Raw genomic sequence first — 27433 nt, 5'->3', positions numbered from 1 at the left:
TTGTGTACAAAATATTTTTTTTCTTTGCCAACTGATTATGTCAATGTGTCCTGGTCATAGTGATGGCTGCTTGGACTTGTCAGTATAACTGTCGGTGCTGCTTAAACCAGAGAAGATGAACATTTATATAGGGCTCAACAAAACACTGTTCTGGATTTTTTTTTTATGGTAAAAAGTTGAACTTGTTGAATAAAATGTGTATATATATATACATATATATATATATATATATATATATATATATATATATATATATATATATATATATATATATATATATATATATATATATATATATATATTGTGACAAGAACACTGGAATAGTGCTTGAGGGCAGGTATATTTGTCCCAGGTTCTTGTCTCACACCTTTTAGAAACAGAAAAAGTTCCATGAGAATGTTTCTTTTTTGTTAAAGCTGAGTAAAGGCCCAGCTCAGGGTTTGGCTTTACAGAGGGCTAATCAGCTGTGCAAGGCCCATGTAGAGCTGCTGGACTGATCAGTGTGGGTAGACTGCCTGGGGAGGCTGCATAATCTCTGTGAGAGAAGCAGGCGAACAAGCTTTCTGATGCAAGTAAGCCTTCCAGTAGTGAGTGGAAAACTTGGTGTTTTGTTTAGAGATAGTTAGGAATATCCTGTGTTTAGTTAGTGCCGGACATGCAAGGTATTTTCTTTTGTTTATTTTTATTTTCTGCTGAATAAAACTGGTTGCGGCCAGTTGCACCCCAACGACTGGACTTGTATGATTTCTCAGCTGCTGCTTGCTGCCTTCTACCCCAGGAAAAGGCATCCAGTTATTACTTTTTAAGCTTAGTGTACCTGGCCCTTTACCACTTCCCCAGGCTTACATCTGCCCAGTGTGCTTTATACCACTCCATCCATTGCTTGGTATTGGAAAGAGTGGAATTGTGAAAAAAGTGCAATTTGCGCCTAAAAGAGCTGCTTTTTGTAAATAGAGAGTAGTAATGTACGGATAAAAAGCACTTGATTTTTGGGGTATATAAGTGTTTATTCTATATATATATTAATGTGTGTGCTTGACTTAAAATCGCTTAAGCAATTGTTAAAAATACAGGATAATATCATCCACATGATGTTTACAGCTCTCTTTGAAGCAGGTTAGAGGTGCCTGGAGTAGTCCGTCCACGGTGCTTGGTAGCGGCACTATGGGGGTTATTTTGGTTCACTCTTTCTGTCAAATTACTTCTTAGATGGACAATACCATGTGCACTGCAGGGGGGCAGATATAAAAGGCAAAGCAAGGATTCCCCCAAACAGCGAGGCTATCGGCTAATGCAGGGAGCCTGCTGCATTTAGTCGTGAGCAGTGGCATAACTACCTAGGGTGCATGGGGTGCAGCTGCTATGGGGCCCTGCGGCTGGGGGGCCCAATGGACAGCAACCACTCCAATGCACCGTGCTGCCACCTGTTTGAGGGAGCTGCGTAGGGAGGATGTCACGCTGTGCCGCAACAGACTATGTGACCGGATGCGTGTGGCAGGGATTGTCCGACAGGTAGGGCGGCTGAGGGAGAACTTCTGCCATTGACGTGCGGTGGTGGCTGTGCTGTGTCCAGAGAGGCACAGCCACTCACCGCAGCCCCCAGCCCCCTTCCGGCTGCTGCCAATACCCTCCCTGGTCCTCCGCGGTCACCGCTGCAGCCCCTAGGAGCGGGATTCACCTCATCAGTGAGTGAGGTACCCGGGCCTGGTGTGTGGGACCATGAGACTGTGGGCTGATAGGAGTGGGCTGATGGGAGACCCACTGCCCCCACCCCACTCTCATCCTCTATCCCCCAACTCTCATTCTCTGTTGTGGTTTTTTTCTTTTTTAATTACACATATAATAAGAATTGTACAATTCAAAATAAACATGTTTATGCACTCCTTTTACAGAAAGCATTTGACACTTGTGCTAAGTTTGGATCACTCTGTAATAAACCTCCTCGGGCCATCATGAAAAAAATATATTTTATATTAAATATGTAAAAGTTATTTTTTATGCATAATGATTAAGTAAAATATTCAGCATGGATCCAACATTAAAGAAACAAAAAAAGGTTTTGGTACTTATGTAATATCTGGGCTCCCGTTTTTTTTATGAGACCGTGTCCCCTCGCGGGGCTCGCTGCGCTCGCCACGCTTCGGGCACGGTGGCTCGCTGCGCTCGCCACACTATATAAAATCAACTCCATGCGTATTTGGATAGTAGGGGTATGAAAAAATGGGGTTCATTTAACATGGGAGCCCAGATAATACATAAGTACCAAGGTTTTGTAAATGTCTAAGGAGTCATCATCTCTTCGATACAATATGTGCATTTCATGTCCTATCCAATTATGTAGATGAGTGTTTCCAAATCTAAAATGAATTTTACTGCTGCCTCTTGATTACCAGCTATTTTGTCAGCTATGTGCCACAGGCTAATGGCTGTGAACATGATTTCAAATGTTTTTTCCCTTCAAAACACATAAATTTTGACAGCAAAATGTGTTAAATTTAAGTTACCTTGTTTGCTTCTTTGATACAGTAAATGTTGCTTTCATTTGAAATTGTTCAACCTTTTCAATTTTAGAAAGCACAAGAGTGCCATAAGTCAGGGGATTGCAGTATGTAAATAAGTGGTAATGGTAGGTTGCGCAACAGTACGGTTGGTCTAATTCATATTTGTACGCAAGTGCAATTGTAATTGAAATGTACTAGTCTAAGGAGCTGCTAATGTTAGCAAGTAAAACTATTACCCAAGAATGCAAAAAACAGATATCCACCGGAGCCATTGCAAACTCATTTCCAATTGCGTTTACTTTCTATGTCTATACAAGGGTAAGTTGCTATATGGCTATGCAGATTTGGCACAGCAATTGTGACTCAGACACCATGGGCCAAATGTAATAGGGTGAGCGTTTCAGAAAGTGAGAGATTTTGGGAGAGTTTTCCCCTTTTTTTAAAGCAGCAATCAATTACACTGCAAAACCAGGTTGATTTTGCCATGTAATTGATTGCTGCTTTAAAAAACATGGGAAAACTCTCCCAAAATCTCTCACTTTCTGAAACTCTCACACTATTACATTTGGCCCCATGTGTTTGTATTTAAAAGCTCAAAGTCATTAGCAGATGCACTCACTGAAAATGGCTATAACAACAATTCTGTAATTTCTCCACCACTTCCCATAAACACTCTGGGTGACATTCTATGGAATGAGAGTTGTGTTTTTTGGCGAATTTTACTCCAAAAAACGGCTAATTCGCATTTTTCCGTGAAATCGCATATTTAATCTGATGCGAAAAGGTCCCTAAATCGCATATTTTGTGTGATAAGTCATGCGTACTGAAAGTGCGGTAAAAATTCGCACTTTTATCGCATCCAGATGTTTTCCAATAGAAAAGTATACAATTCGCTTATTTAATGGAATGGGATTTCGCAAATCGCACTTTTAAGGTGTCTAATAATCGCCATTTTTTCAGACCAGGTTCTGTTGGGCGATTTGGCCCAGAACTCAATTTGGTCAATTGCACACATGGTTAATGTCATCACAGGTGTCCTTAATTTCACTCACAAACACTCCTACATATACCTTCCACATCATTAAGGACACCTGTGAGGGTTTGAGACATGGAGATTGTGCAGAGTGGATTTGAGTTGCTCATTTTGGATTTGGCCCATTTGGAGGAGCTGGACAGGAGGGAGGAAGCTGCGCACCAGAACCAGGTACCACCCCAAATAGTGCGTACCCCACGTATGTATCGTGCTAGGCTGTACCTGGACTCCCTCTCGGATCAACAGGTTGTGGGGATGTTTAGGCTAAACCGCAATAACTTGTTGAACTTATATGAGCAGGTGAGAGATGATTTGGACCCTTTTGGGGGGGGGGGGGGCAACTATGCAGTGTCTGGGCTGCAGAAATTAATGTGTACCCTCTACTATTTGGCCACTGGCTCCACTCAGTCCGTGACTTCATAGTCCCTTGGGGTATCACAAGCCACTTTCTCAAAGCATTTGACTCAAGTGTTACTTGCTTTTAAGAACATTAGCGCGAAACCGGAAGCGGAAGTGATATGACGCGACTTGGAACGCAAACAGGAAGTGCCGTGTGGAACGCACGGCACTTCCTGCCCGCGAAAATCGCGGAATACTGATTGGCTTTTGAGCTAGCTTGAGCCCAGGAAGCAGGTACAAAAACGGCTTCTGGACTCACAACAAACATACCCAGCTTGAGAAAGAGGACATTACTGAAGTCCTCGAAACGCGTTGCTGATGACCACAAGCCACTGCACTTTTTGATTGAAGCACCTTGGCACCTGACACTTTATTGCATTTGCACTTTCCTGGAGACGCACAAGCACTTTACTTGGACTCTGGAGGCATTTGGACGTAAGCTCACTGCGGTGGTGCCGCAGACTGGTTCCATCTTCAGTATAGCCCACCGCAGTGCATCCACATGGTGAGATACCCATTTATTGCCAGACTGTCAAAACCACATCTGAGACCAGAGTGCACCCACGTCCCCATAGGAGCATTGCAAACAGTGTTGTATTCTGTATTGCTTATTTTCGTATATGTTTTTCTTTTATGCATACATTGTATCTTAATAAATCCTGTTGAAAACAATTGGATTTGTGTCCAAATAACATCTTTTCAGGTATAGTGCGCCAAACTCCATATAAACTTTTTGGTGTAGCATTTTAAGAAGTTGTGGCGGACATACATCAGATTCCCCAGTTCAGAGTCAGAGTGGCAGGACCACAAGGTTGCTTTCTATAGACTCTCAGCATTCCCTCACGTGCTGGGAGCTATAGACTGCACACACATCGGGATTAGGGCACCGCACGTGCGGGGCCACGTCTATGTCAAAAGGCGTGGGCGGCACTCCCTGAACGTGCAGGTTGTATGTGATGCTCCTCTCAAAATCCTAAGTGTGGTTGCAGGCTTCCCTGGAAACTGCCATGACGCCTATATTCTGAGACACTCCGGCCTCTGGAACTGATTTACCCAACAACAAATGCCAGAGGGCTGGCTACTTGGTAAGTACATTTTTACATATTACCCTCTCTATTCGTATTTGTACCTGCTGAAATGTGTGTGTTTCAATTTTCACCAGCCTACTACTCTTGTCCAAGTAAATACTATTTGCCCACTGCACATACCTTACCATATAAGGCAATAACTTCCTTTCTTTGGTTTAGGTGACTCAGGATATGGGTGTCTTTCCTGGCTCATGACACCTTTGCGCAACCCCGATGGCCCTGCACAGCACCGGTATAATGAAGCCCATATTGCAACCCGCAATGTGGTGGAGCGTACGTTTGAAGTGTTGAAAAGTAGATTCCGGTGTTTGGACCGGTCATCTGGTTTGCTGCTTTACCACCCTGCAAAAGTAGTGATGATCGTCCAGGCTTGCTGCATGTTACACAACATAGCCCTATACCAACCAGCCTATGGGGAGGAGGATCATGCAGCAGTCGTGCAGGAAGCCCAACCTACCACACCTCGGGTAGTGAGGGGTACGCAGAGGGGGAATCTGGTGCATACAGACATCATCAGGCACTACTTTTCTGGTAAGCACATGTGCCCTCTATTCCTACATGTACCTTTGCTGGAAGTAAACTCACCTACATTACATTTATCACTAACATCTTTTTGCCCCCACATTTAGCCCAATAGGCACAGTCCAAGAGTACAGTTGGTGGTGCAGACCTATCCCTTGCTGTAAAAAACCTTGTAAAGTGTATTAACAACATGTATGTGATTTTTGTGCAATCAACTATGGCTCACCTGTTGTTGTGGAACTACATGGGCCAGCATGCCCTGACACACTGTAAGCATGACAGCTCAAAACATGACTGCCACAGCTTGCTGAAATATGTAGTTCCACAACCTCGGACAGGCCAGATTTGAGACAACAGCATCTTCCACCAATACCTTGCCCATGTATCATTACATTATGGAACAGATCACACAACAAATGTTTGAAGAATAACACACAGACAAAATGGTATGCGTTGCGACATTTTTACTACAGTATATTATGTCATACATAACCTGCATTTGTCAGTCGCAAACAATAGAAATGTGTATTAATTTAACAAAAATTCAAGCATAGTACATGCATTATCAATTTATTTTATGTAAAATAATTATTTTTTCCCTCCATCAGGCCGTGCACTACCACCTCTTGACCCTGCGCACACGCCACCCCGGGTCCTAATACTCCGACGGGGTGGGGAAGTTGGTGAGCCACTTACTGGTGTGCTAGATACACTACTAATTGTAGATGTAGTTGCACCTATGACACCTGACACCTCCATTTGATGGATTTGTGCCTGCATAGCGATCAACGCATTGGTCTGCGCAGTACACGATTGACTAATTGAATGAATACTTTGTGCCAGGCTGCCAATATGGATATTCTGCTCCCTTACAGCAGAACTAAGTTCAGCAAGACGGGTGTCTATGCTATTTTCCATACGCCCCTGAGTGCCTACACCAACCCGTACACTCCTAGACAATTTTCTCAACTGTAGAAAGGTGTCACGCATGTACCCCTTAATGTTGCCCATTTCCAAACTTTGGGAGGCCATAAATTCTAGTTGTTTGTCCTTGAAATGTACCAAGGAGGTAGCTACTTAGGCAGCAGAAGCAGCTGTAGGGGGAGTATTTCTGGGTGGGGGTGGGTTTGGAGTCACCCCACTTGGTGGAAGATCACTCTGTGATGATGTGTTTATTTCCTCCTCAGCCGCAAACGTGTCCACTGGTTCCAGAATTATCTCTATGTCATCCACCGGCATATCAGAGGATTCTGTGGATTGTTGTCCTAGTTGTACAGTACCTGTGGATACAGAGGAAGAGGTAAGTACAGATGCATATATTGTCCTTTCTGTCGTCAGTACTGTTTTGGAAAGGGTCTGAGATGGTAGACGCCCATACCTAGGGGTGCTATGTACTTACAAATGGACCCCGATCCTGCATGAAACATTGACAATAATCTTCATTGACATGGCTAGGCCACATTACATTCATGTCCGTTGCAATGTAGCAGCTAGAGATGACTGTAATGTGATTTATTATTTGATGTGACATGGGTGTGTGTACTGTATGTGTAATGGCCTGTGGTTTGAACATTTACCTGCTTCCACAGATGCGGCACCATCGGAGCTTCTTCTCTTGGATGCTTGATCACTTCGGGACGGACAATCTGATTGTGAAAGGAAAGATCGGCAGACTTTTACCGAGCAATGGAGAGGCTTTTGTGCAAAATCATCAAATAAATTACAATAATGGACAAATTTACCTTTGGTTTAGGGCTATATTATTTACTATTCATATTTGTACATTGAAGTTTTGCACCTGTAGTCAGGCAAAAAAATTAAAACACTGCCAGACACATTACAACTGTTGGCAAATCTGTGGTATGTAGGCGTGACTGCTAAACCACCAGTACACCAATGTTTTTGGGCCACATACATATGAAGCTGCTAGAACAAATGTTACAGTGTGGAACAATAGATGTGCAGTTGTGGAACTACAAGGCCCAGCATTCTGATCATTTTTAAAGTAGGTGTAAACTATTGCCATTGACAGACCTTGCTGGGCTATGTAGTTCCACAGCACCACATTAATTAGTATAACAATACAAAATAACATTGCAGTTTAAATACATTGGCATGTATGTTTCATATTGCATGTGGTGACACTTACCAGCTCGGGGTGGGCTTGCCGGCCTATCGGTATCCGCAATGTGCATCCCAGGCAGGACCTCAAGGGGGATAATTCTTTGGAGCTTCACCTCATATGATGTGTAGGTTATTGTGGTGGGGCTTCCTCTGCCAGTCTTGGTGGCCTCCTCCATCTCCATGGCCATTTTCTTTTTCAGCTGCCACTTGATGTCGTTAAACCGCTTTTTAATGTTTTTGATTAGCCTCTTGCGGTGACTGACAGCGTTGACCGCCTGGGTGATGTCCTTCCACATACCACGTTTACGATGTGAGGTGGTCTTGTGCTGGTTTTTCCCCAGTAAGCGGTCATACAGGGGTATGATGGCCCGGACAAGCGCCACATTCTCCTCATAACTGAATCGGACCTTTCTCCCACTTTTGGTGCGGCCAGCTTCACCCTCCTCCTCATCCTCTATATCTTCCACATGCATGTCAAAATCCTCCTCCATGCCAGTGTCTTCCTCCTCCTCCTCCTCCTCCTCCTCACCTCCATCTTCCTCCATCTCTGACATGTGGCCCTCCTGCAGCTGCTGTGGGGTATGGGCAAGGTCCTGGATAAAGGATGGGGATGCCAGCGGATCCTCCACCTCCTCCTGCTGGGCCTGGTCCGGGGCTGCCCTTGCAGTGGCCATGGTGGCTGCCACACTGCTGCCACTCCCTGTAATGGAGGTCGACCTCACCAGTCCTCTGCTGCCTCTCCCACTGGCTCCTCTTGCCTGGCTGCTGCCACTGCTCCCTCTGCCACTGGCCCCTCTGCCACCCCTCACTCTGCCACCAACACCTCTTCCTCTTCTCACACTGCCACACATGCTCCTTACTTCCTATCAAAGAGTGAAATGGCGCCAATGCCCCTTTATATAGGGGGTGTGATGCATAATGGAGGGGACCTAGGTGGGCCAATAGATTAGGGGGTTATTTGGCATGTGGAGACAGTCTTGTAAATCGCACTCCGGTTGGTCTAAAATTCGCACATGACCGGCGGAAGAAATCGCACTTTTTAGTGACATACTTTCGCATCAATTCCCCGCAAATCGCACTACATCGCACTTTTTAGCCTCTAATGCGCATCCCATTAAATATGCGAATTATGACTAAAAAATGCGATTTCTAAAAGTGCGAAGAGCAGCGATGTGGAGTGCGAAAAATGTATGCGCTTTTCTCACCTACAAAACTTCTGAACGCCACCCCCATTATTCATTTGGAGGAAGTACTGTACGGATCCTACTTTGATCAGGTCTGGAGGATAATTCCACCATCCAATCTCCCTGCTTCACACTGAACTGTGGACTCTCAAAGGTGATGTTACAATAACTGGATGCAGCTCTCTCACCCACTTGCCATTTTCCCCCTTTCCCATAATACTATTGTATTATTTTATATATGCTAATTTTAGTGTGTCATTTGTACTAATAAAGTGCTTTTTTATTTGATCTTGCTCTGCCATCAATTAAGCGCAATCTACACTCTTTCCAATTTTTTTGCCCTCTGTGTCAGAATGTGAATGTTTACTCATTCCCTGTGTCACAATGTGAATTTTGGCTTATTCTCTGTGTCATAATGGGAAATTCAGCTTATTCTCTGAGTCCAAATGTGAATTTAAATGCTAAATAGACACTGATATATAATATAAAATAGAGGATGCGACTGTACAGTGCTGACAATGGGTATAAAGGACAATTGTATATAGGACTTTTTTGTTTTTTCTTGCGGTCCACACAAGACTTAGACCTTGATTATTCGGTCCATTTGGGATTTCGAGTTTGACATACCTGCTCTACAGTTAGGGACTAGGGCAGTGGTTCCCAAACTTTTTTGCATCACGGCACCCTAGATTATCAGAATATTTGTCACAGCACGCCTAGGTGCAAAGTTTGCTACCGAGAATTTCAGAAAACAATATTAAATTAAATATGTTAGGCTTATATGTCATTCTTATGTCTAGTTATGCAGATTCACTTCTATTTATCCACATATTGTAAAACTGGAAGCCACAAGCACTGATTTTGTCACCAAACTGAGGCACCCCTGCAAGTTCTCCGAGGGAGACTAGGCGCACAGTTTGGGAACCCCTGAACTAGGGGAAGGGTTGGGCTTCAGGAGAGGGGGGGTTAAGGCTGGGCTATGGGAGAAGTAAGTTAGGGTTAAAATACTCATCTTTTGGCGTTCTGAATATCTGTTTTCTGCTGTCCCAACCCATTTAGCAACGACATCCACAAAGTTGACAAGTAAAGATTAATATGAAAAAACACAATTATTGCTTGTAAATTAATATTCCATTTTATTTTGTTTGACCCCATTGCATTCTAATGTATTGTTCTATGTTGGACTATTTATCAATATAACGTTTCTCATTGCCAATGTAACTTTCTAATTGCCAATGTAACTTTCTCATTGCAAGACTTGTGATGTAGACATGTCTGTTATATTTAAAATGTTCTTTCCCTGGTCTGATAATATACCTAGTTGTAATAACTATGGTAATTTTATGACAGATTATCATCTCATCATGGGGACGATAACGTACTGGGAAATGATTGGCATTCATACATAAACATAGTCATTTGTGTCTTTATGTATTTGTAATTCAATACTTATTTGTACTAAGTGTTTGAATTTACGCACAAGAACATAAAGAACTAGTAATTTATGGATCAGTAAATAAAAAAAACAACATAACATACTGTAACAGAAAAATAAACAAAATAAGAACATTAGGTTACCTTGAAAAGAATCACAGCATGGAAACGCAATAGAAAAAAGATATATAAAAAGACATAAGCTTCAGGATAAATCATTTATGGGTTAGGCTGCATGTGTTGTCTCAAGTGTCACATGCTGCCTCAGGGCTATGGTGAATGGAAGCATCAACTCAAACATTCGTAGGAGTGTTTTATGTATTCTTTTATTGTTAGGATATATTGCTGTGAAATGTAGGTCTGAATACAAAATATTTTTTTCAAGAAAATGATTTAAAGCAAGTGTAGCTTTTTTAATGCTTTATTTGGAAAAATGTAATGTATGGAAGTGGGGCTCTAGTTTTAATGAAGTTGTCTCCTCCAAGGTGACAGCAACCCCAGGTAGAGAATATAGGATACATATGGATGTCCAAAAAAGGTCAGGTAAGTACAGATGGAGCCATGCTCATCCATTGCCCTAGTGCGCCTAGGCACACCACTTCTGTAGCAGCTCAGATGGGGATACAGTCACTAGTTGAAGGTCAACACGGGGTTAGGTCGGCAGGGACATTAGCTCGACACATGCATTAGTTCATGGGAGTTTTCACTTTTTTTTTAGAAAAAATGTGCCAACAGGTGGTATTTCATGCCCCTACCATCCACTAGGGTGCCGAGCACAACAAGTCACTGTGCCTGAAGCATGGCGAGCTCAGCTTTGCACTTTTTTAGTGTCCATATTGACTGTATATTGGCATTGGGGATAAAAAAAGGGAAAACCCCTATGTCAACCTTTTGACTGTCGACCTACCCTGTGTCGACCTAATGCTTCTGTTGACCTAACCCCATGTCAACCTTGATGCATGTTGACCTTCAGTGGTTGACCCAATGCATGTCGACCTTCCTCTTGTTGGCTCTATGACCCATAACGGCTCAGACGTACTGTGGTGTTTTGAGGCGCGCCATACAATATGCATGCAATACACATAGTCACCAATGGGTGGATAATGCTCCACTAATCCAGCGGCGGATTGAAATACAGTACAGAGGGAGCAGCATCATTCACTGAGAATGCATACAGTACAATACACTTGTGTATCTTATTCTCAGTGAACGGCACTGCAGCTCCAACTGTACAGTACAATACAAGCTCAGGCAAATGGGCCGGATAATGTACAATAGTCAGGTAGAATGTTCGGGTCCCCTAGGCAAATTATTTCATAAAAATAGCATCCTGCAGTTCAAGTAAGCATATCTGATGGCATGAGATGTGTTGAAAGGGGAAGGGGATTTGGGAATGCTTCTGCACTAGATGTATAAAGGTCCGTTAATGAGGTCCCCAAATGTCTGTTTCTGAGTTTAATTTCAATATAACTAGAGATGGGGGTGCTGCCAAAGACAATATATCGATACAGGAAAAGAAGACAGAAAAGGATTGTCTTTTTGCTGGCGCACTTAGAAAGAGAAAGAATGAAAATTGAATAAGTTAAAATATAACTTTTAATATTGTAATACTTAAAACCGTTTAAGTGAAATTATGAACCACATAAATACATTGGACAAACATTGAACAATAAAAACGAGAGGCACGTGTTGTGTGAATAATTCTGGGGGTTAAACAATTAATTCTGGAATTTGTTTGGATACTGCACGGTATCCCAGTGTTATTGCCAGAATGTTAATGCTGTCCGTGCTGTGGATACTATTACTGGTATATCCACATTGATGTAATGGTACACTGGTGTTATAAGACTGTGCGTGAGGGTAGCGTGCTGCTCTATTTGCAGATAGACTGCTATGGCAGCTGTGTGACTCTAAGGGAGTCACTTATGATGGGTAATCTGTTCGGGTGACACTCTTAGGGTTTGCTGTAGTATGCTGCTCTATTTGCAGATAAATTGCTTTGGCAGCTATTGCCCAAAGGTGTCTGTATCGGCTGATTGTACCTCAGATGGAGGGTCCCTATTGACACACTAATGTATACTGCTATGTATGCAGATGGGCTATTTTTGGAAGAACTGCTATGGCAGCGCACACATGTACGCTGCTCTATTTGCAGATAGGCAGCAGCTGTATAGTCCAGGGGTGTGGATTCCCTGGGTTTACAATAATTTGCTGCGCTATTGGCAGATCTGCTGCTCAAGTGTCTGTTTGAAAGGTATCATATAGCAGTGATGTGTCAGATAAGGGATTCCCTGGAGCGCATAAAAAATGTGCAGTTCTATTTGTGAGTCAACTGCTGATGCGCAGCAGTTATATGGTCTCCAATATAATGACGAGTCTTAGTCGCAGTAAGAAAAATCCTTTTTAGACCCTCAGTCTCTATTTTAGGATTTTATAATTTGTTTCTATTAGTGTAATAACACAAATAGGCAGCTCACATCCAATATGTATTAGTTATCAATTACAGCAAACCTTTTGCTGCGAAGACGTGTCTGTGTTGTGGACAGCATTAGATGCGATCTGGTTCACACAACACGTGCCTCTCGTTTTTATTGTTCAATGTTTGTCCAATGTATTTATGTGGTTCATAATTTCACTTAAACGGTTTTAAGTATTACAATATTAAAAGTTATATTTTAACTTATTCAATTTTCATTCTTTCTCTTTCTAAGTGCGCCAGCAAAAAAGACAATCCTTTTCTGTCTTCTTTTCCTGATGGCATGAGATCAATCTTTATGTAGACTCATAAGCAAAGGTCGCTATCACCAGGTGTGGATAATTGTGCCGCTCTCCATGCTCGGAGACCCGGTTTGATGGGGAAATGGGGCAGATACATTGGGGCAGATGTATTAAGCTTTAACAAGAGATAAATCAAAGGGTGATAAAGAGAGATAAACGTCCAGCCAATCACCTGCTAACTGCCATGTTACAGCCTGTGTTTGAAAAAAGTCAGTAAGAAGCTGATTGGCTGGACGTTTATCTCTCCTTATCACCCTTGCATGTATCTCTTGTTAAGGCTTAATACAGTACATCTGCCCCAATATATTATATATAGAGATTATATATAGAGATTCAGAAAGTGAGAGATTTGGTAAGAAATCTCCAGTTTTTTTAAAGCGGCAATCATCTACACTGCAATTTTGATTTTGCAGTATAAATGATTGCTGCTTTGAAAAACTGGAGATTTCTTACCAAATCTCTCACTTTCTGAATCGCTCATCCTATTAAATCTCACCCTATGTTTTTAGTCTAGCATACATACTACTTTACTGTATAGTTCTGTATGTTATATAGACTTTTTTTTCTCAGAAAATGCTATTGTATAGGTTATGCATGTACCAGTGGTGTAACTATAAATTGGGCGCCCCCCTGCCGTTAATGGGGGGGCACCCCCCCGCACCCCCGTCCGCATCCTTACCTGTTTTGCTGGTCCCGGCTCCCTTGCTGGCTTCGTTCTTCTTCTATGGAGACGGACCAACACAAAATGTCCGCCCCCATACAGCAGACAGTTTCAGAGAAATGTCTGCTATATGGGGCAGACATTTTATTGTGGTCCGTCTCACTAGCAGAAGAATGACCACCACTGAAGACAGGTAAGGCTGTGGGCGGCGGATAGGCGGGCGATGGGCGGGCAAGCGGCGGATGGGCAGATGGGAGGGGGCTAACTATAGCACCGCAGCCCCCCAGCGCCCCCACATGCAAAGCGCCCCCCCCCCACCCCGCGACCGCGGGGGCTGCAGTCCTATAGTTACGCCCCTGGCATGTACTATGTACAGTATGGGCACTTTTGTACGTGCATATTATTGCACTACAGTATTTTAAACACATAGTGGCTATGTGGATAGAGTGAGCATAAAGTCACCATACTGTCCGTAGCAGGCCAGACTCAAGCAACAAGTGGGTTAGCAAAATGGCTACCAAGGCTGAACCAGGGCTTCGTTGAAGCATAGGTTTTAAATATCTTGGGGGAATGCTGAATGCTGAAGGTGCATCTCATTACGCTATTTAATCACATAGGGCCTGATGACAAAGGCACAGAAACCCACAGCTCCTGTCCCCTACCCATGCCGATGTCCAGGTTTGGGAGCACCTGACAGAGAGAATGCAGTGGTAGGGCCAATGTTTGGGGATGTGACCAGTCTCCTGAGTGGGTGTGGTGATAAAGTGATAACGTGGAGATTGATAAGCAACCAGCCAATCAGTTCCTAACTGCCAAATTACAGGATCGGTTTGAAAGTAGACAGATAGTAGCTGATTAGCTGGTTGTTTATCTCTCTCCAATTTATCACTTTATGAAGCTTAGTGCATCTGGCTTTGTGTACTCTCATAGCATAAGTCTCCAATAAGGCAGCACTCCGAGGAAGTGTGAAAAACCTGGTACAATTATTCCGGCCATGGAGGACGTTGGCACTGAAGGAAGCTGATTGGCAAGCACTAGTATTTATATTTCATTATTGTTGCACTTAACTTTATCCTGATGAAGGGGACTTGTTCACTCAAAACGTTGTTTTTCATGCTTTCTAAGCTTCAGAGTGCTGTGAGGAGTGAGGAGTACTATTACCAGGTGAACAGCTGCTGTGCCATTGATGTGGCGTAGTGTTCCGATTGTACCGGAACCGTAGTTTGGAGATATGCATTTAAAGAAGTGACCATGAATTATTTACTGCTAACTATTAAACAATGAAGGCTATGTCCAAGTCAACAACAAACAATCCCACTGTACATCATGTGATTATGTGATTGCAGGCTCCACAAGTGTAACTTAAGTGGGTTTAAGTTTTTCTACATATAAGTTTTGGGATTTATAGTTGCTTTGTTCAACGTTTCCAGATAGTGCTACTATAGTTAAAGAAAATATTATAAAATAAAATACAACTCTTACAGAAAAAGGTAACTCTTAAATTGCTATTTTCAGATATAAACCTTGAAGGTAAAATATATTGTTCAAGTTAACCTGACATTTTACTGCCACCATATTGAAAGTGCTTCCTCCATATGTAAAGACAGTTGAAACATCCTAATGGCATCCGAAACAATTCTAAAAGCTGACACTACTACAATCATTTAAGTTACCATGACATCTACACAGTGCATTAGTGCAGAGCAAGCATGCAATCCTGTCATTCACTGTCTGCCTGTGTTGTTATAGAACCACTTCTCTCCTAGCATGACAACCTGCTACAGGGGGGTAGAGGGAGCCTGATAGACAATTCTGTACAAATAAAACCTTCATTTTTGTCAGGCATATTTTTAAATTGAGTATACACAGCCATTGAAGTATATAAATCACAAATACTTGCTCTTTTAAAAAATAAGACTTGTCAATATTATGTTTTTTACGTGGTAACTTCATCTAAAATGTACTTTAGAAATGATAAACAATGTTCATCTTATATATATTTTAGCTGATAGAAATGTTTCATGTAAAACTAGATGTGTCCAATGCACCAAATACAGCATTAAAGCTTTTGCTGCTCTCGAGGTTGTGGAGAAAAGGCGGAACTATTATTGGTGCAGCAGGTGCAGTGCAGCAGGTGCAGTGCAGCAGGGCCCACTGCTGTCTCTCTTCCTGTCACCCACTGTTTTTTACTGTCACATTCTGCCTCCCCTTGCCACTTCCTGTCACCCACTGCTGTGTTGCATATTGTGATTTTAAGTTGGGGTTGAGGAAGAGGGCCCACAATACAGTATATTTTTGCACCATGGCTCACCACCCACAAGTTCCGCCACTGCTGTGGAACATTGGATGGCTGGGATGGAGGTGTGATCACATATCCCTTCCCTGCACATCACACACTGGGGCAGATGTATTAAGCCTGGAGAAGTGATAAAGTGGAAGGTGATAACGCAGCAGCCAATTAGCTCCTGTAATTTTTCTGTCCTAGCCTGTAACTTTATTGTTAGGAGCAGACTGGCTTGTGTGTTATCGCCTTCCACTTTATCACTTCTCAAGGCATAATAATACGAGAGGGAGGGCAAGACAGAAAGGCTGCTGCTGCAACAGTGTCCCTTATCTCTCCCCGCTACCACTGTCTATATTGGGGAAAGAGGGGGCAGCAGGACATTGGTCCAGGTATAGAGAACCCGTTCCCTCCCCCCCCCCCCCCCTCTCTGCACCACTGCCTGCTGGTATCTGCAAAATTGCTGCAATGCAATATTCCCACAAGGCAAAACTAATGTGTGGTTTACAGTACGTAAATAGTCAATTTTACATTTTAAGTTATTTGTAACTAGTTTTTATCTATGATTATTTTTATTGTGCCAAACTGTTCTCCTCACTTCAGTGTTTTAAGGATTCAAATGACTAAGTTTATTTCTTCTCTAAATCTTTAATGGGCCAATCGGGTGTGGTACAAGGGTCCGACAGTCGGGATCCCGACAGTCATTAGCCCGACATCAGGATCCCTAGTGTCCGAACTCAGATAGCACGGTGAGCACAAATAAGCCCCTTGCGGGCACGGTGGCTCGAAATGCTCGCCACCTATTCTATTCTCCCTCTATGGGGGTCGTGGACCCCCACAAGGGAAAATAGCAGGTGGCTATTGGGAACCCGGCTGTCGGTGTTTTGACAGTCGGGATCCTGACGTCGGGTAATGTCTGGACCCCGTCCGGCACCCGGCCAATCACGTCTGGGTATTCTATCAGTAATGGTGATAAATAGGTTTTTTGATTGTTTTTTTTCTTTTGGTTTTGTTTTTGGCCTATGGCTTAAATAACTTTGCAGGATTTCATGTTTCTAAACCAAATAATGAAAACTGTGAATGTAACAAGCACTGAAATGAAAAGGAGAAAGCAGTGGGCACAATACTATTTACTGTCTGAACTGAAGTGAATCATACTGTGCTTATATTGACACACTGCTGCTCTCCAGTCATAAAATGTTCGACTGTTTAGTCAATATCGCCATGGAAAGATCAAGAGAAAATCACCACAGAGGCTAAAAATCTGTACGTTTTTGATGCTAATCTAATCAATATGGCAAAGTATGCTTACAAAGAACACAAAGAGAAAAGCTGGAACTCCCAAGATAAGATTTTTTTTTTAATGCCGAAGCTAGAATCTGTGTAGAACAATGCTTTTTTTTGCCATCCAATACCATCTAGAATACAATCTTACCATTGAGAATACTGAAATTAAAGTAAAGTATGCAGAGGGGAGCTAAATACGGGGCAGTACGGATGGTGTAATGGTTAGCATTACCGCCTCACAGCACTGAGGTCATGGGTTCAATACCCACCATGACCCTAACTGTGTGGAGTTTGTATATTCTCCCCGTACTTGCGTGTGTTTCCTCCGGGTACTCCGGTTTCCTCCCACAATCCAAAAATATACTGGTAGGTTAATTGGCTCCCAAAAAACTAACCCTAGAATGTCTGTGCGTGCATGTACATGTGGTAGGGAATATAGATTGTAAGCTCCACTGGGGCAGGGACTGATGTGAATGGTCAAATATTCTCTGTAAAGCACTGCTGAATCTGTGTGCACTATATAAGAAACTTCTAATAAATAATAAATAAATACCATAATAGTATAATGTTATACAGGATATGTTTCATATAAGGGAGTAGGGCGGATTGTGAATTTAAAGTGGCCCTGGAAAAATTTTAGGAAGTGGACTTACAGCATGTAGGCATGAAGGAAAAAAATATATCTCTCTTTGTTGGGGCACTGCTTGTTTAGATTTAAGATTAAATTTTTTTATTGATATGCATTAAAATATGGTGCACTAACCTATGACAAGAAAAAATATATAATGAAATTAAATAATAAATGAAAGGAGAGGGAAAAGAAAGAAAAGAGATAAAAAGAAGAAGGAAAAAGAGGAAGAAAAAAATGAGAGAGGAAGAGAGAAAAATAGCAGTAATAGAAAAATAGAAGATACAGTTAAGAAATAAAAAATTGAAAAAGTAACAATGTGTTCCAAAATTGTCAATATATTAATATTATTTAGTGTTACACCATTCCAAACATATACAGAAAAAAAAAATATATGTACCTGTATTGTATAACACAATTGTATATCAGGATAACAGCCCACAAATATTGCACTACTAACTGCTAATATTGGATTAACCGTTGTGTTAATCAATCAACTGATCAATAGGCCAATCAATTAATTAATGGGGTTGTGTCAGCCTTTGTAATAAAATGATCCCCATTTGTGGGTCTTACCAGAATCCCCTGGGTCATTAATAGACTTAAGCTGTGTACACACGGGGGCGATTTCAGCACATATCGCTGGGAATATGGTCGCTGAGCGACCATATTGCCAGTGATTTGTTTGTGCTGTCGGCAATAAATCGCTGGGTGCGAGCTCCAGTGTACAGTCCCTGATGGTCGCTGGTCGGAGGAGCTTGCTCCTGCGATCAGCTGTTTCCCTGCCTCTTCCCCGGGCAGAGTCTCCTGCTCATCAGCAACCATCTCTGGTCACTGATGAACAGGAGACACTGAGCAATATATTGCTAGCAATATATTGCTGAGCAATATATCTTCCCCGTGTGTACACAGCTTATGCCTGAGATTTAGTGAAAACGTGATAATTGAAAAGTGAAAACCTATAAAACTGAAAGTGATTTTTTTTAAAAACCACAAGGCGAAGATATTGCAAATATTGGTGTTTGCCACAGCAGGGATACCACAATGCCTCTTGCAGGATTAATGTATAGATACAGTTGGTGTTAACACATTATTTTATACAACACTCATAGTATTCTCTATATTAGAGCAGATTTGAGAATGAAAGTGTGTTCCCCTGGAATCCCAACCAATTCCTCCTGTAACATCTTTTGAAAGTGTTGCAAAATGTGTGTGAGAGGTTTATACATTAATTAATAATATAGCATCAAGCTCGTACATGTTAGCATTAAGTTTTAATGTTATTTCTGTCTCCCATACATTCTATCACTGCACTCTTTTTAAGGGACTCTCATTGTGGGCAGCTGGAGAGTGACCCCCTGCGCTGGGTTACCAACAGGGGTAATCCCGGAGGTAGCCCTCAAAAGCAGATCCCAGTCATCTTTTTTCTGTTGCTCCCAGTCTGGTAATCCCTTATCCTGCATTTCCATCTGTCCCGTTCACTGCCCATGTGGCACACGGGCAGATGAGAAGCAGTTGGGATTCCAGGGGAACACACTTTTATTCTCAATTCTGCTCTAATATAGAGAATACTATGAGTGTTGTATAAAATAATGTGTTAACACCAACTGTATCAATACATTAATCCTGCAACAGGAATTGTGGTATCCCTGCTGTGGCAAACACCAATATTTGCAATATCTTCGCCTTGTGGTTTTAAAAAAATCACTTTCAGTTTTATATGTTTTTTTTTTCACTTTTCAATTATCACGTTTTCACAAAATCTCAGCCTATATTTTTTTTAATAATCTTTTTATTAGAATTTTCGGTACTTGTTTCCTAGCAGGGCGCCCACTAAGCTATTTGCTTAGTGGGCTATTCTGCATAGTGAAATCACATAGCAAATCGCATCGCATGGCTTTTTGTGCCTTGCGATGTGTGCGATGCGATTTCAGTAGTTAATTTAGTTAATTTATTCACTACACCCTGAGTGAAATCGCATTGCATCGCATGAGATGTAAGATGTGATATGCGATCTCAGTAGTTCATATGGTAAAACACCTATAACAGCACCACTCTCCACGACACCCCGAAGCGTGGCAAGCGCAGCGGAACGGGTCCTCCGACCTTTTCATACCCCCACTATCCACGTCGGCGTGGAGTTGATTTTATATAGTGTGACGAGCGCAGCGAGAAACCGAGCCTGAAGCATGCTGAGCGTACGCGGATTACTTTACATGTATTCTACGTCCCCTCGCGGGGCTCGCTGCACACGTCACACTGCGGGCTCGGTGGCTCGCTGCGCTCGCCACACTATATAATATCAACTCCATGCAGGCGTGGATAGTGGGGGTATGAAAAGGTCAGAGGACACGTTCCGCCACCCCTCGTGGGGCACGCTGCGCTCGCCACGCTTCGGGTTGACGTGGAGAGCGGTGGTGTTTTAGGTGTTTTACCATATGAACTACTGACATCTCATGTCTCACCTCTCACGCCACAAAAAAGGGCCATGCGATGCAATTTCACTCAGGGTGCAGTGAATAAATTAACTAAATTAACTACTGAGCGTTCGTAGGAAATCTGGGCTCCCTGCTAGGAAACAAGTACCGATTTTTCAATAAAGAGAGAACATTACATCAAGACAAATATTATGTCGGCATGTTAAAATAAAGTTAACACAATTATACGTATACATTTGCTATTAATGAACTTAGTGAATTAACATTTTTTGGTATATGTTTTATGTCAAGAATCATTTCACACCGCGTATGAAGTGTTAAGGCCCCCATACATTAGTCCGACTTGTCCTAGGGACAAGTCGGACCTGATTTCCCCTGCAGCTCCCCGGGAGGGGGACACACGATTAGGCACTTGATGTGCCAAATTTTGCATATGATAAATCTCATGGATTTATCATATGCAGTCCCCCGGGAGCTGCAGGGGGAATGCCGGGTGGGGGACGCTGGCGAGGGACACTGTGATCCGGGCATGGGGAGAGGCTGGCAGGGGCAGCGGGTGGGGGGACGCCGGTGTACCGGCGAGGGGTACAGCTCACTGGAAACGGGCAGGAGGACCAGGCAGGCAGCCGCAGCTGCAAGGAACTAGGAAGAAAAACTTAATACAAATAATGGGGAGCCAGTGATTGGCTGAGAGCTCTCTTAGCCAATTGCTGAGAGAGCTCTCAGCCAATCACTGCCTCCCCATTCGTTTATATTGAAGCTGCGGCTGCCTGGTCCTCCTGCCCAGCACGTGAGCTGTTCCCCTCGCCGGTTCACCGGCATCCCCCCGATGTGTCAGCTGCCCGTTCCAGCCTCTCCCCATGCCCGGTGTCCCCCGCCCGCTGTCTGTGTCAGCTGCCCGTTCCAGCCTCTCCCCATGCCCGGCGTCCCCCGCCCGCTGTCTGTGTCAGCTGCCCGTTCCAGCCTCTCCCCATGCCCGGCGTCCCCCGCCCGCTGACCCTGCCCGGAGACTGCACATAAGATTTAGGAAATCTTATGTGCAGCCGGTGCGACTGCCCAACTCCGATCCGATGCGCATGGGACCGCGCATTGGGTCGGACAGGGTGTCAAAATATGCGATTTGGGACGATTTCACGGCCCGATTCATCCGAATCGGGTGAAGTCGGGCCCAAATCGCATAGTGTATGGGGCCTTTACAATGTCCGCTGAGTGAGTCGAATTGTTATCTGTGGATTCCAATACTAACTAAAGGTGACGAGATCCCCAATCAGATTGTCTGAACATTAGTCTGTTAGCTGTGGTAAGCTTAATGGGAGGAGTGAAGAGTATAGAACAATGTAATCACCTTGAAGATGTATGTAAGGATAACCATTTTGCTCTGTTTATCTATAACATGAATTCTACATCTAGGGATTCTAGTAGTTTCAGTATATAAGATATACCTTTACCGTAGTTAGATTAAGTATATCATATCAGTAAATGTGATGATTTATAGTAATAATTGTGATAAGTTTTAGCAGGTTAGTGTAAACCGACCCATTATTATAATAGAACAAATAAACCACATTAAAGTTAAACCATAGAATGAGGTTAACCTTAGTTAGACGCAAAGACATAGGGAAGAACATAGAGGGTAATAATAAATAGGGATGAAAGAGAACTAAAATAAAAAAGGGGGGGGGGGGTGCAACCAGGGCATCCTGAGTCATTGAAGCCGTATAATGGTTTAATATAACCAATAGAGAATAGATCACATAGCGAAACCATGGGCTTAGCATTTTTGACGAGTGGGTTGTTTCCATTCTTCATGCAAATTTTTTTTAATGGATTTGAGTTTGAACATGGATCTAGGGTGTCGATGAAGAGTCCCCATTTTTTGAATAAGGAGGGTTTCCCTTTTTCTGAGCTGGCAGTCGCAGATTTTCTATCGAAATACATGAGTTGCAGTAGTTTGTTATGTACTTCAGTGACTGTTGGTGAGGATTTGTTTAGCCAATGAGTAAGTATGGTTTTCTTCACAACTGTCATCGTCACTGTTAGCAGCTGGATGATATTTGATTGATTATGGCCCAGATTCCAGTTAGAAAAGTTGGTTAATAGGCAGGCCACAGGGTCCAGGACCACTTGTATTTGAAATGTGCTGTTAATGTAGTATGTGAGCTTGTTCCAGAATTTTTTGATGTATCCACATTCCCAGAAACAATTAAAGTAAGGAGCAGATGTAATACCACACTTAGGGCAGTGCCCTGTATTGGAGTCAGTGAAATGTGCATAACGAGCAGGTGAAATGTATGCTGAAACTACTAGAATCCCTAGATGTAGAATTCATGTTATATATAAACAGAGCGAAATGGTTATCCTTACATACATCTTCAAGGTAGTTGTATCAGTCAACATGTTATCAGAGCCGAATTTCCCATTAGGCACGTGAGGCACGTGCCTCGGGGCGGCACATGTTTGGGGGCGGCACTCGAATGCTTGTGATAGTACGGTCAGCCTGAAATTTAGCAGTAACTGCAGATTATCCACTGTACTATACCATATTCCATCTTAAATAGAGTGTAAATACTACAGATACTGTCCCTGTATTCTGTCCTACTTAGTAAATATGCATACAGAATAACAAATAAAAAATGTCCCAGTAATACAATTAGGCGGCTGTGGGGGGCATTATTGTTGTGCCTAGGGGCGCCCTCACCCGTAAATCCACCCCTGCATGTCATAGAGAGCACCAATTCTATATTTGGATTTTGCGCATGTGGATAGTAAGTTATGCAATGTGTCGGGACTAGGGGTTGCAGTCGAGACAGATAAGTTTTCACGCAGGTAACATAAGTAGTGTCTGAGTTGTAGATACATGACAAATTGTTTATGTGGGATGTTATATTTGGTTTGTATTTGAGTGAAAGATAAAATATGGCCACAGGGTCAAAGACCTTGGAGGAGTTTGAAATTCCTATATCGTGCCAGTGTCTGAAAGTTCTGTTCGACAGGGATGGCGGGAATGCTGGGTTGCCCCAAATGGGAATGGAACTGGTATGTAACGGGTTTCTATTTCAGGTTTTGTTGACTGATAGCCAAGCAAAGTATATGTCTCTAAAAAGTGGGTTTAGTAGAATGGGGGATGTCTGTCTTTTTAGTATGTAATAGGCCACCCAAGGAGAAGGGGTGGAAGAGAGCCTCATCTAGTCTGGAGTCTGTGTAGGAGTTGCTGTCCGTCAGCCAATCAGCAATACATCGGAATAAAGTTGAAGTGTTATATACTGAAAAATTAGGTAAACCCAGTCCCCCAGCCCGTTTTGGGGCCTATAGTTTACTAAGGGCAAGTTTAGGTTTTTTCCCTTTCCATAGGAATTTAGTGACAATTTTATTAAGTTTTGTTTAAATCTGCCTTAGATAAGCTAAGTGGAAGTTTCTGCATCAGATACAAAAGTTTGGGGAAGATGATACTTTGAATCACAGCTACTCTACCCAAAAGGGACAGTGGGAGCAGAGTCCATCCGTCAAGTGTTGTGGATATTTTACACTGGGGAGTAATTTTTCTGGTATATAAGTCTGACAAAACTGCAGGGACTCTGACTCCCAAGTATTTTATGTCTGAGGACGTGGTAGTGAACGAAAGGGAGTCTACAGTATGTATTTGTTTTGTAGAGGTGTCTGTATTGGGGAAATAAAGAATCTCAGATTTGGAAAGATTAATGCGATAACCAGCAACGGAGACAAATGAAAATATAAGGCGTAGTATTTCAGGGATTGTGGATGAGGGGATAGAGATAAAAAGGAGCATGTCGTCAGCAAATAATGACAGACGAAGCTCCTTATTATTGATCAGGGGTGGCCAAACCGGTCCTCAAGATCTACCAACGGTCCATATTTTCCAGATCACCTAGCTTGTGCACAGCTGTAGTCAATACTAACGGTCACATTTTCAAACCTGCTGCATTCATTCCTACTATAGATCCACAGGTTGCCTGGAAAACATGCACCGTTGGTAGATCTTGAGGACAGGTTTGGCCACCCCTGTCTTAGATGTTCTTAAAGAAATAGCCAGGGGTTCGAGGGCGATAGCAAAAAGTAGGGAAGAGAGGGGCAGCCCTGTCTCATGCCTTTTTTTTATAAGGAATGGGGTTGAGTGTGCCATTACTGGCTATTTGGGTGTGAGGAGATGAGTATAAACATTGGAGCATTTGAATGAACTGTTTTGGGAAACCGAATTTGTTAAGGGCATTATATAAATGGGGCCATTCTATGAGATCAAAGGCTTTTTCAGCGTCTAATGAAAGGATTCAATTATCTGAGGAGGGGGAAGAGTTGGAGGTGGAAGAGTAGACCGCCGTAAAGCCTAAGTCTATTAATGACCCAGAGGATTCTGGTAAGACCCACAAATGGGGATCATTTTATTACAAAGGCTGACACAACCCCATTAATTAATTGATTGGCCTATTGATCAGTTGATTGATTAACACAATGGTTAATCCAATATTAGCAGTTAGTAGTGCAATATTTGTTGGCTGTTATCCTGATATACAATTGTGTTATACAATACAGGTACATATATATATTTTTCTGTATATGTTGGATACTGTGTAACACAAAATAATATTAATATATTGACAATTTTGGTACAAATTGTTACTTTTTAATTTTTTTCTTTGTTAACGGTATCTTCTATTTTTCTATTGCTGCTATTTTTCTTCCTCTTTTTCCTTCTTCTTTTTATCTTTTTTATTTATTTTCCCTCTCCTTTCATTTATTATTTAATTTCATTATATATTTTTTCTTGTCATAGGTTAGTGCACCATATTTTAATGCATATCAATAAAAAAAAATCAATTTTAAATCTAGACAAGCAGTGCCCCAACAAAGAGAGTTATATATTTTTTTTTTTTTTCCTTATTGTCTATGATCACTAGAGACAGGATTATATGCATTTGCATATTTGCATATGCATTTGCATATTTTGCCCATTCTCACTGGTTAATGCATATTTTACCTAAAATCTAGTGATGTGCATATTTTAGGCCCCAACCTCTTCCCACCCGCGATTCACAGCACTGCTTTGCTTTGCTACTGCTGGCTAGGTAGTGGTAGCGTGTGCAGGCTGGGGCAATATGTTTACAGTGTGGGGAACCTTGGATGTACGCTATGTCTGACACTGCTCTAGGCTGCCAATCCATATTGATAAGTCAGTCAGGGCGGATGCCATTACGAAGTTCCTGAAGCTTTGCCTGCCCCTGGCCTGGACTTTACACCAAGAGACAGACTTCTGCAGCAGAGGAGGCAGGCAGAAGGGTTGTGACATCACGCGGAGGAAATGCCGTGTCACAGTGAGTATGCGGCGCAGGGAGGAAGCCTTCCACTGCGCCACCGTCACACGCTATGCTGACATTTGATCCATCGGCGCTGGAGATGAGGGTCTGTGTAGTTGATGCAAGAAGAGCTCTGGACGCTGCAGTCTGCTGTAGCAGCCAGGAAGAAAAAAAATCCTGTGTGCAGCACTAGACATCTGCAGATGCTGTGGGCCTATTTTTGAGGTTTATTTACAACTGATTGTATGCTGATTTTTAAATAAATAAGTTAAAAAATACTTTTTTTTCATTATTTAATGTAGCATATTTTAACATTTTTCATGCATAGTTTAAGTATTTTTCATGCATATTTGCATGCATATTTCAAGCTTCTTTTGTTGCATATAATCCTGTCTCTAAGGATCACCATAACTCGTGGGAGCACCACCAACACCTATACTTTTGTGGATATTTAAATATTTATATTTAATTAAAATCTTTATATTTAAATCTTCGGTACTTGTTTCCTAGAACGGCCACAATCGTGAGTGATCGTGGCTCTTAATTAAGGGACACGATCCTCACGATGTGGCCGATTTTTTACAATTTTTTCCCTTTGATTGACAGAAATCGGGTCAATCGGTCGGTCGCGACCAATTAAAATCGGCCGCGATGCGACCGACCGATTGACCCGATTTTTCCATAGACTTCAATGTTAAAAAATCTTTTAACATTGAAATCGGTCGGTCTTGTGCCATTATAATGGCACAAGATGAGATGGGCTTGATTAAGTCCATCTCACATAGGGAAAAATGATAAAAAAGGTGAAATGGGCCAATATGACCCATTTCACATTTTTTATGTGCCCGCCATGACCCCACGATAGACGTCAACCCGAAGCGTGGCGAGCGCAGCGAGCCCGCGAGGGGCAGCGGTGCGCGTCCTCCGACCTTTTCATTCCCCTACTATCCACTAGGGCGTGGAGTGAGAATAGAATAGTGTGGCGAGCGCAGCGAGCCACCGAGCCCGAAGCGTGGCGAGCGCAGCGAGCCCCGCGAGGGGACGCGTATACCTGTGAAGTTATACGCGTCCCCTCGCGGGGCTCGCTGCGCTCGCCACGCTTCGGGCTCGGTGGCTCGCTGCGCTCGCCACACTATTCTATTCTCACTCCACGCCCTAGTGGATAGTAGGGGAATGAAAAGGTCGGAGGACGCGCACCGCCGCCCCTCGCGGGCTCGCTGCGCTCGCCACGCTTCGGGTTGACGTCTATCGTGGGGTCTAGCCCACTTAGTAACATTTGGGGGGGCAATTGAAAATAATCATGTGAAAAAAAAAAAAAAATCGGGTGAAAAATCGGTCGGTCGGATCGGTCGCATCGCATGCGACCAAATCGCATGCGATGCGATCGATCCGATTTTTTATCTTACGACCACAACGATCTAAATCGTTGTGGCCGTTCTAGGAAACAAGTACCAAATCTTCATATAACTGTATGTTGGTCTTAAACTCATGACTGATAGGTCTGTGCAAGTCATTCCCTTTTTTTCCTTTGAAGCATGTAGGCATGGCCAGAAGCAAACATTAATGACGTTAACACAACTTTGCTTCAGAGATGGATGCTAATGCAGCCAGGGCCAGATTAACAAAAAGGCAGATGGAGCTGCAGCATCAGGCCTCTACCTAAAAATAGATACAGATGGGGCAGGTCCCATCCTGGCTGGCGGATCGCCAGAACGTCCGCCCTGGCATCCCGCCAGCAGCCGCGCCAGCGAATACACTGAGACGCG

At 42.9% G+C, this 27433-nt stretch overlaps 2 protein-coding genes and 1 long non-coding RNA gene across 3 annotated transcripts in view; 2 read left to right on the top strand and 1 right to left on the bottom strand.

The window, feature by feature from the left end:
• GALNT17 (polypeptide N-acetylgalactosaminyltransferase 17) overlaps window positions 1–27433 on the top strand; it is a 369771-nt gene that overhangs the window by 128987 nt on the left and 213351 nt on the right. The gene's annotated exons all lie outside the window — the stretch shown is intronic.
• On the bottom strand, window positions 6600–8163 carry LOC146059008 (uncharacterized). The gene is made up of 3 exons (XM_083171171.1): window positions 7693–8163; window positions 7121–7189; window positions 6600–6823 (listed from the first exon to the last, which is right to left on the bottom strand). Exons 1-3 carry the CDS (start codon window positions 8156–8158, stop codon window positions 6621–6623), a joined length of 738 nt encoding a protein of 245 aa, XP_083027297.1. The 5' UTR covers window positions 8159–8163; the 3' UTR covers window positions 6600–6620.
• Window positions 6613–9139, top strand: LOC146059009 (uncharacterized). The gene is made up of 2 exons (XR_014470094.1): window positions 6613–6843; window positions 7133–9139. It is a non-coding gene; the product is annotated as an uncharacterized LOC146059009 (long non-coding RNA).

This window comes from Crinia signifera, chromosome 2 (genome assembly GCF_055691185.1).
Source record: "Crinia signifera chromosome 2, ASM5569118v1, whole genome shotgun sequence".
Lineage (NCBI taxonomy): Eukaryota > Metazoa > Chordata > Amphibia > Anura > Myobatrachidae > Crinia > Crinia signifera.
This window is presented reverse-complemented; position numbering and strand designations above follow the sequence as displayed.

What these genes read in the sequence shown, in the direction of transcription:
- LOC146059008 (XM_083171171.1), bottom strand. Translation starts at nt 8,158, where the DNA reads ATGGAGGAGGATTTTGACATGCATGTGGAAGATATAGAGGATGAGGAG. An exon ending in GGCAAGCCCACCCCGAGCTG is followed by an intron (nt 7,190 to 7,692) that starts GTAAGTGTCACC and finishes TTTCACAATCAG; the next exon opens with ATTGTCCGTCCCGAAGTGAT. An exon ending in TGCCGCATCTGTGGAAGCAG is followed by an intron (nt 6,824 to 7,120) that starts GTAAATGTTCAA and finishes CTGTATCCACAG; the next exon opens with GTACTGTACAACTAGGACAA.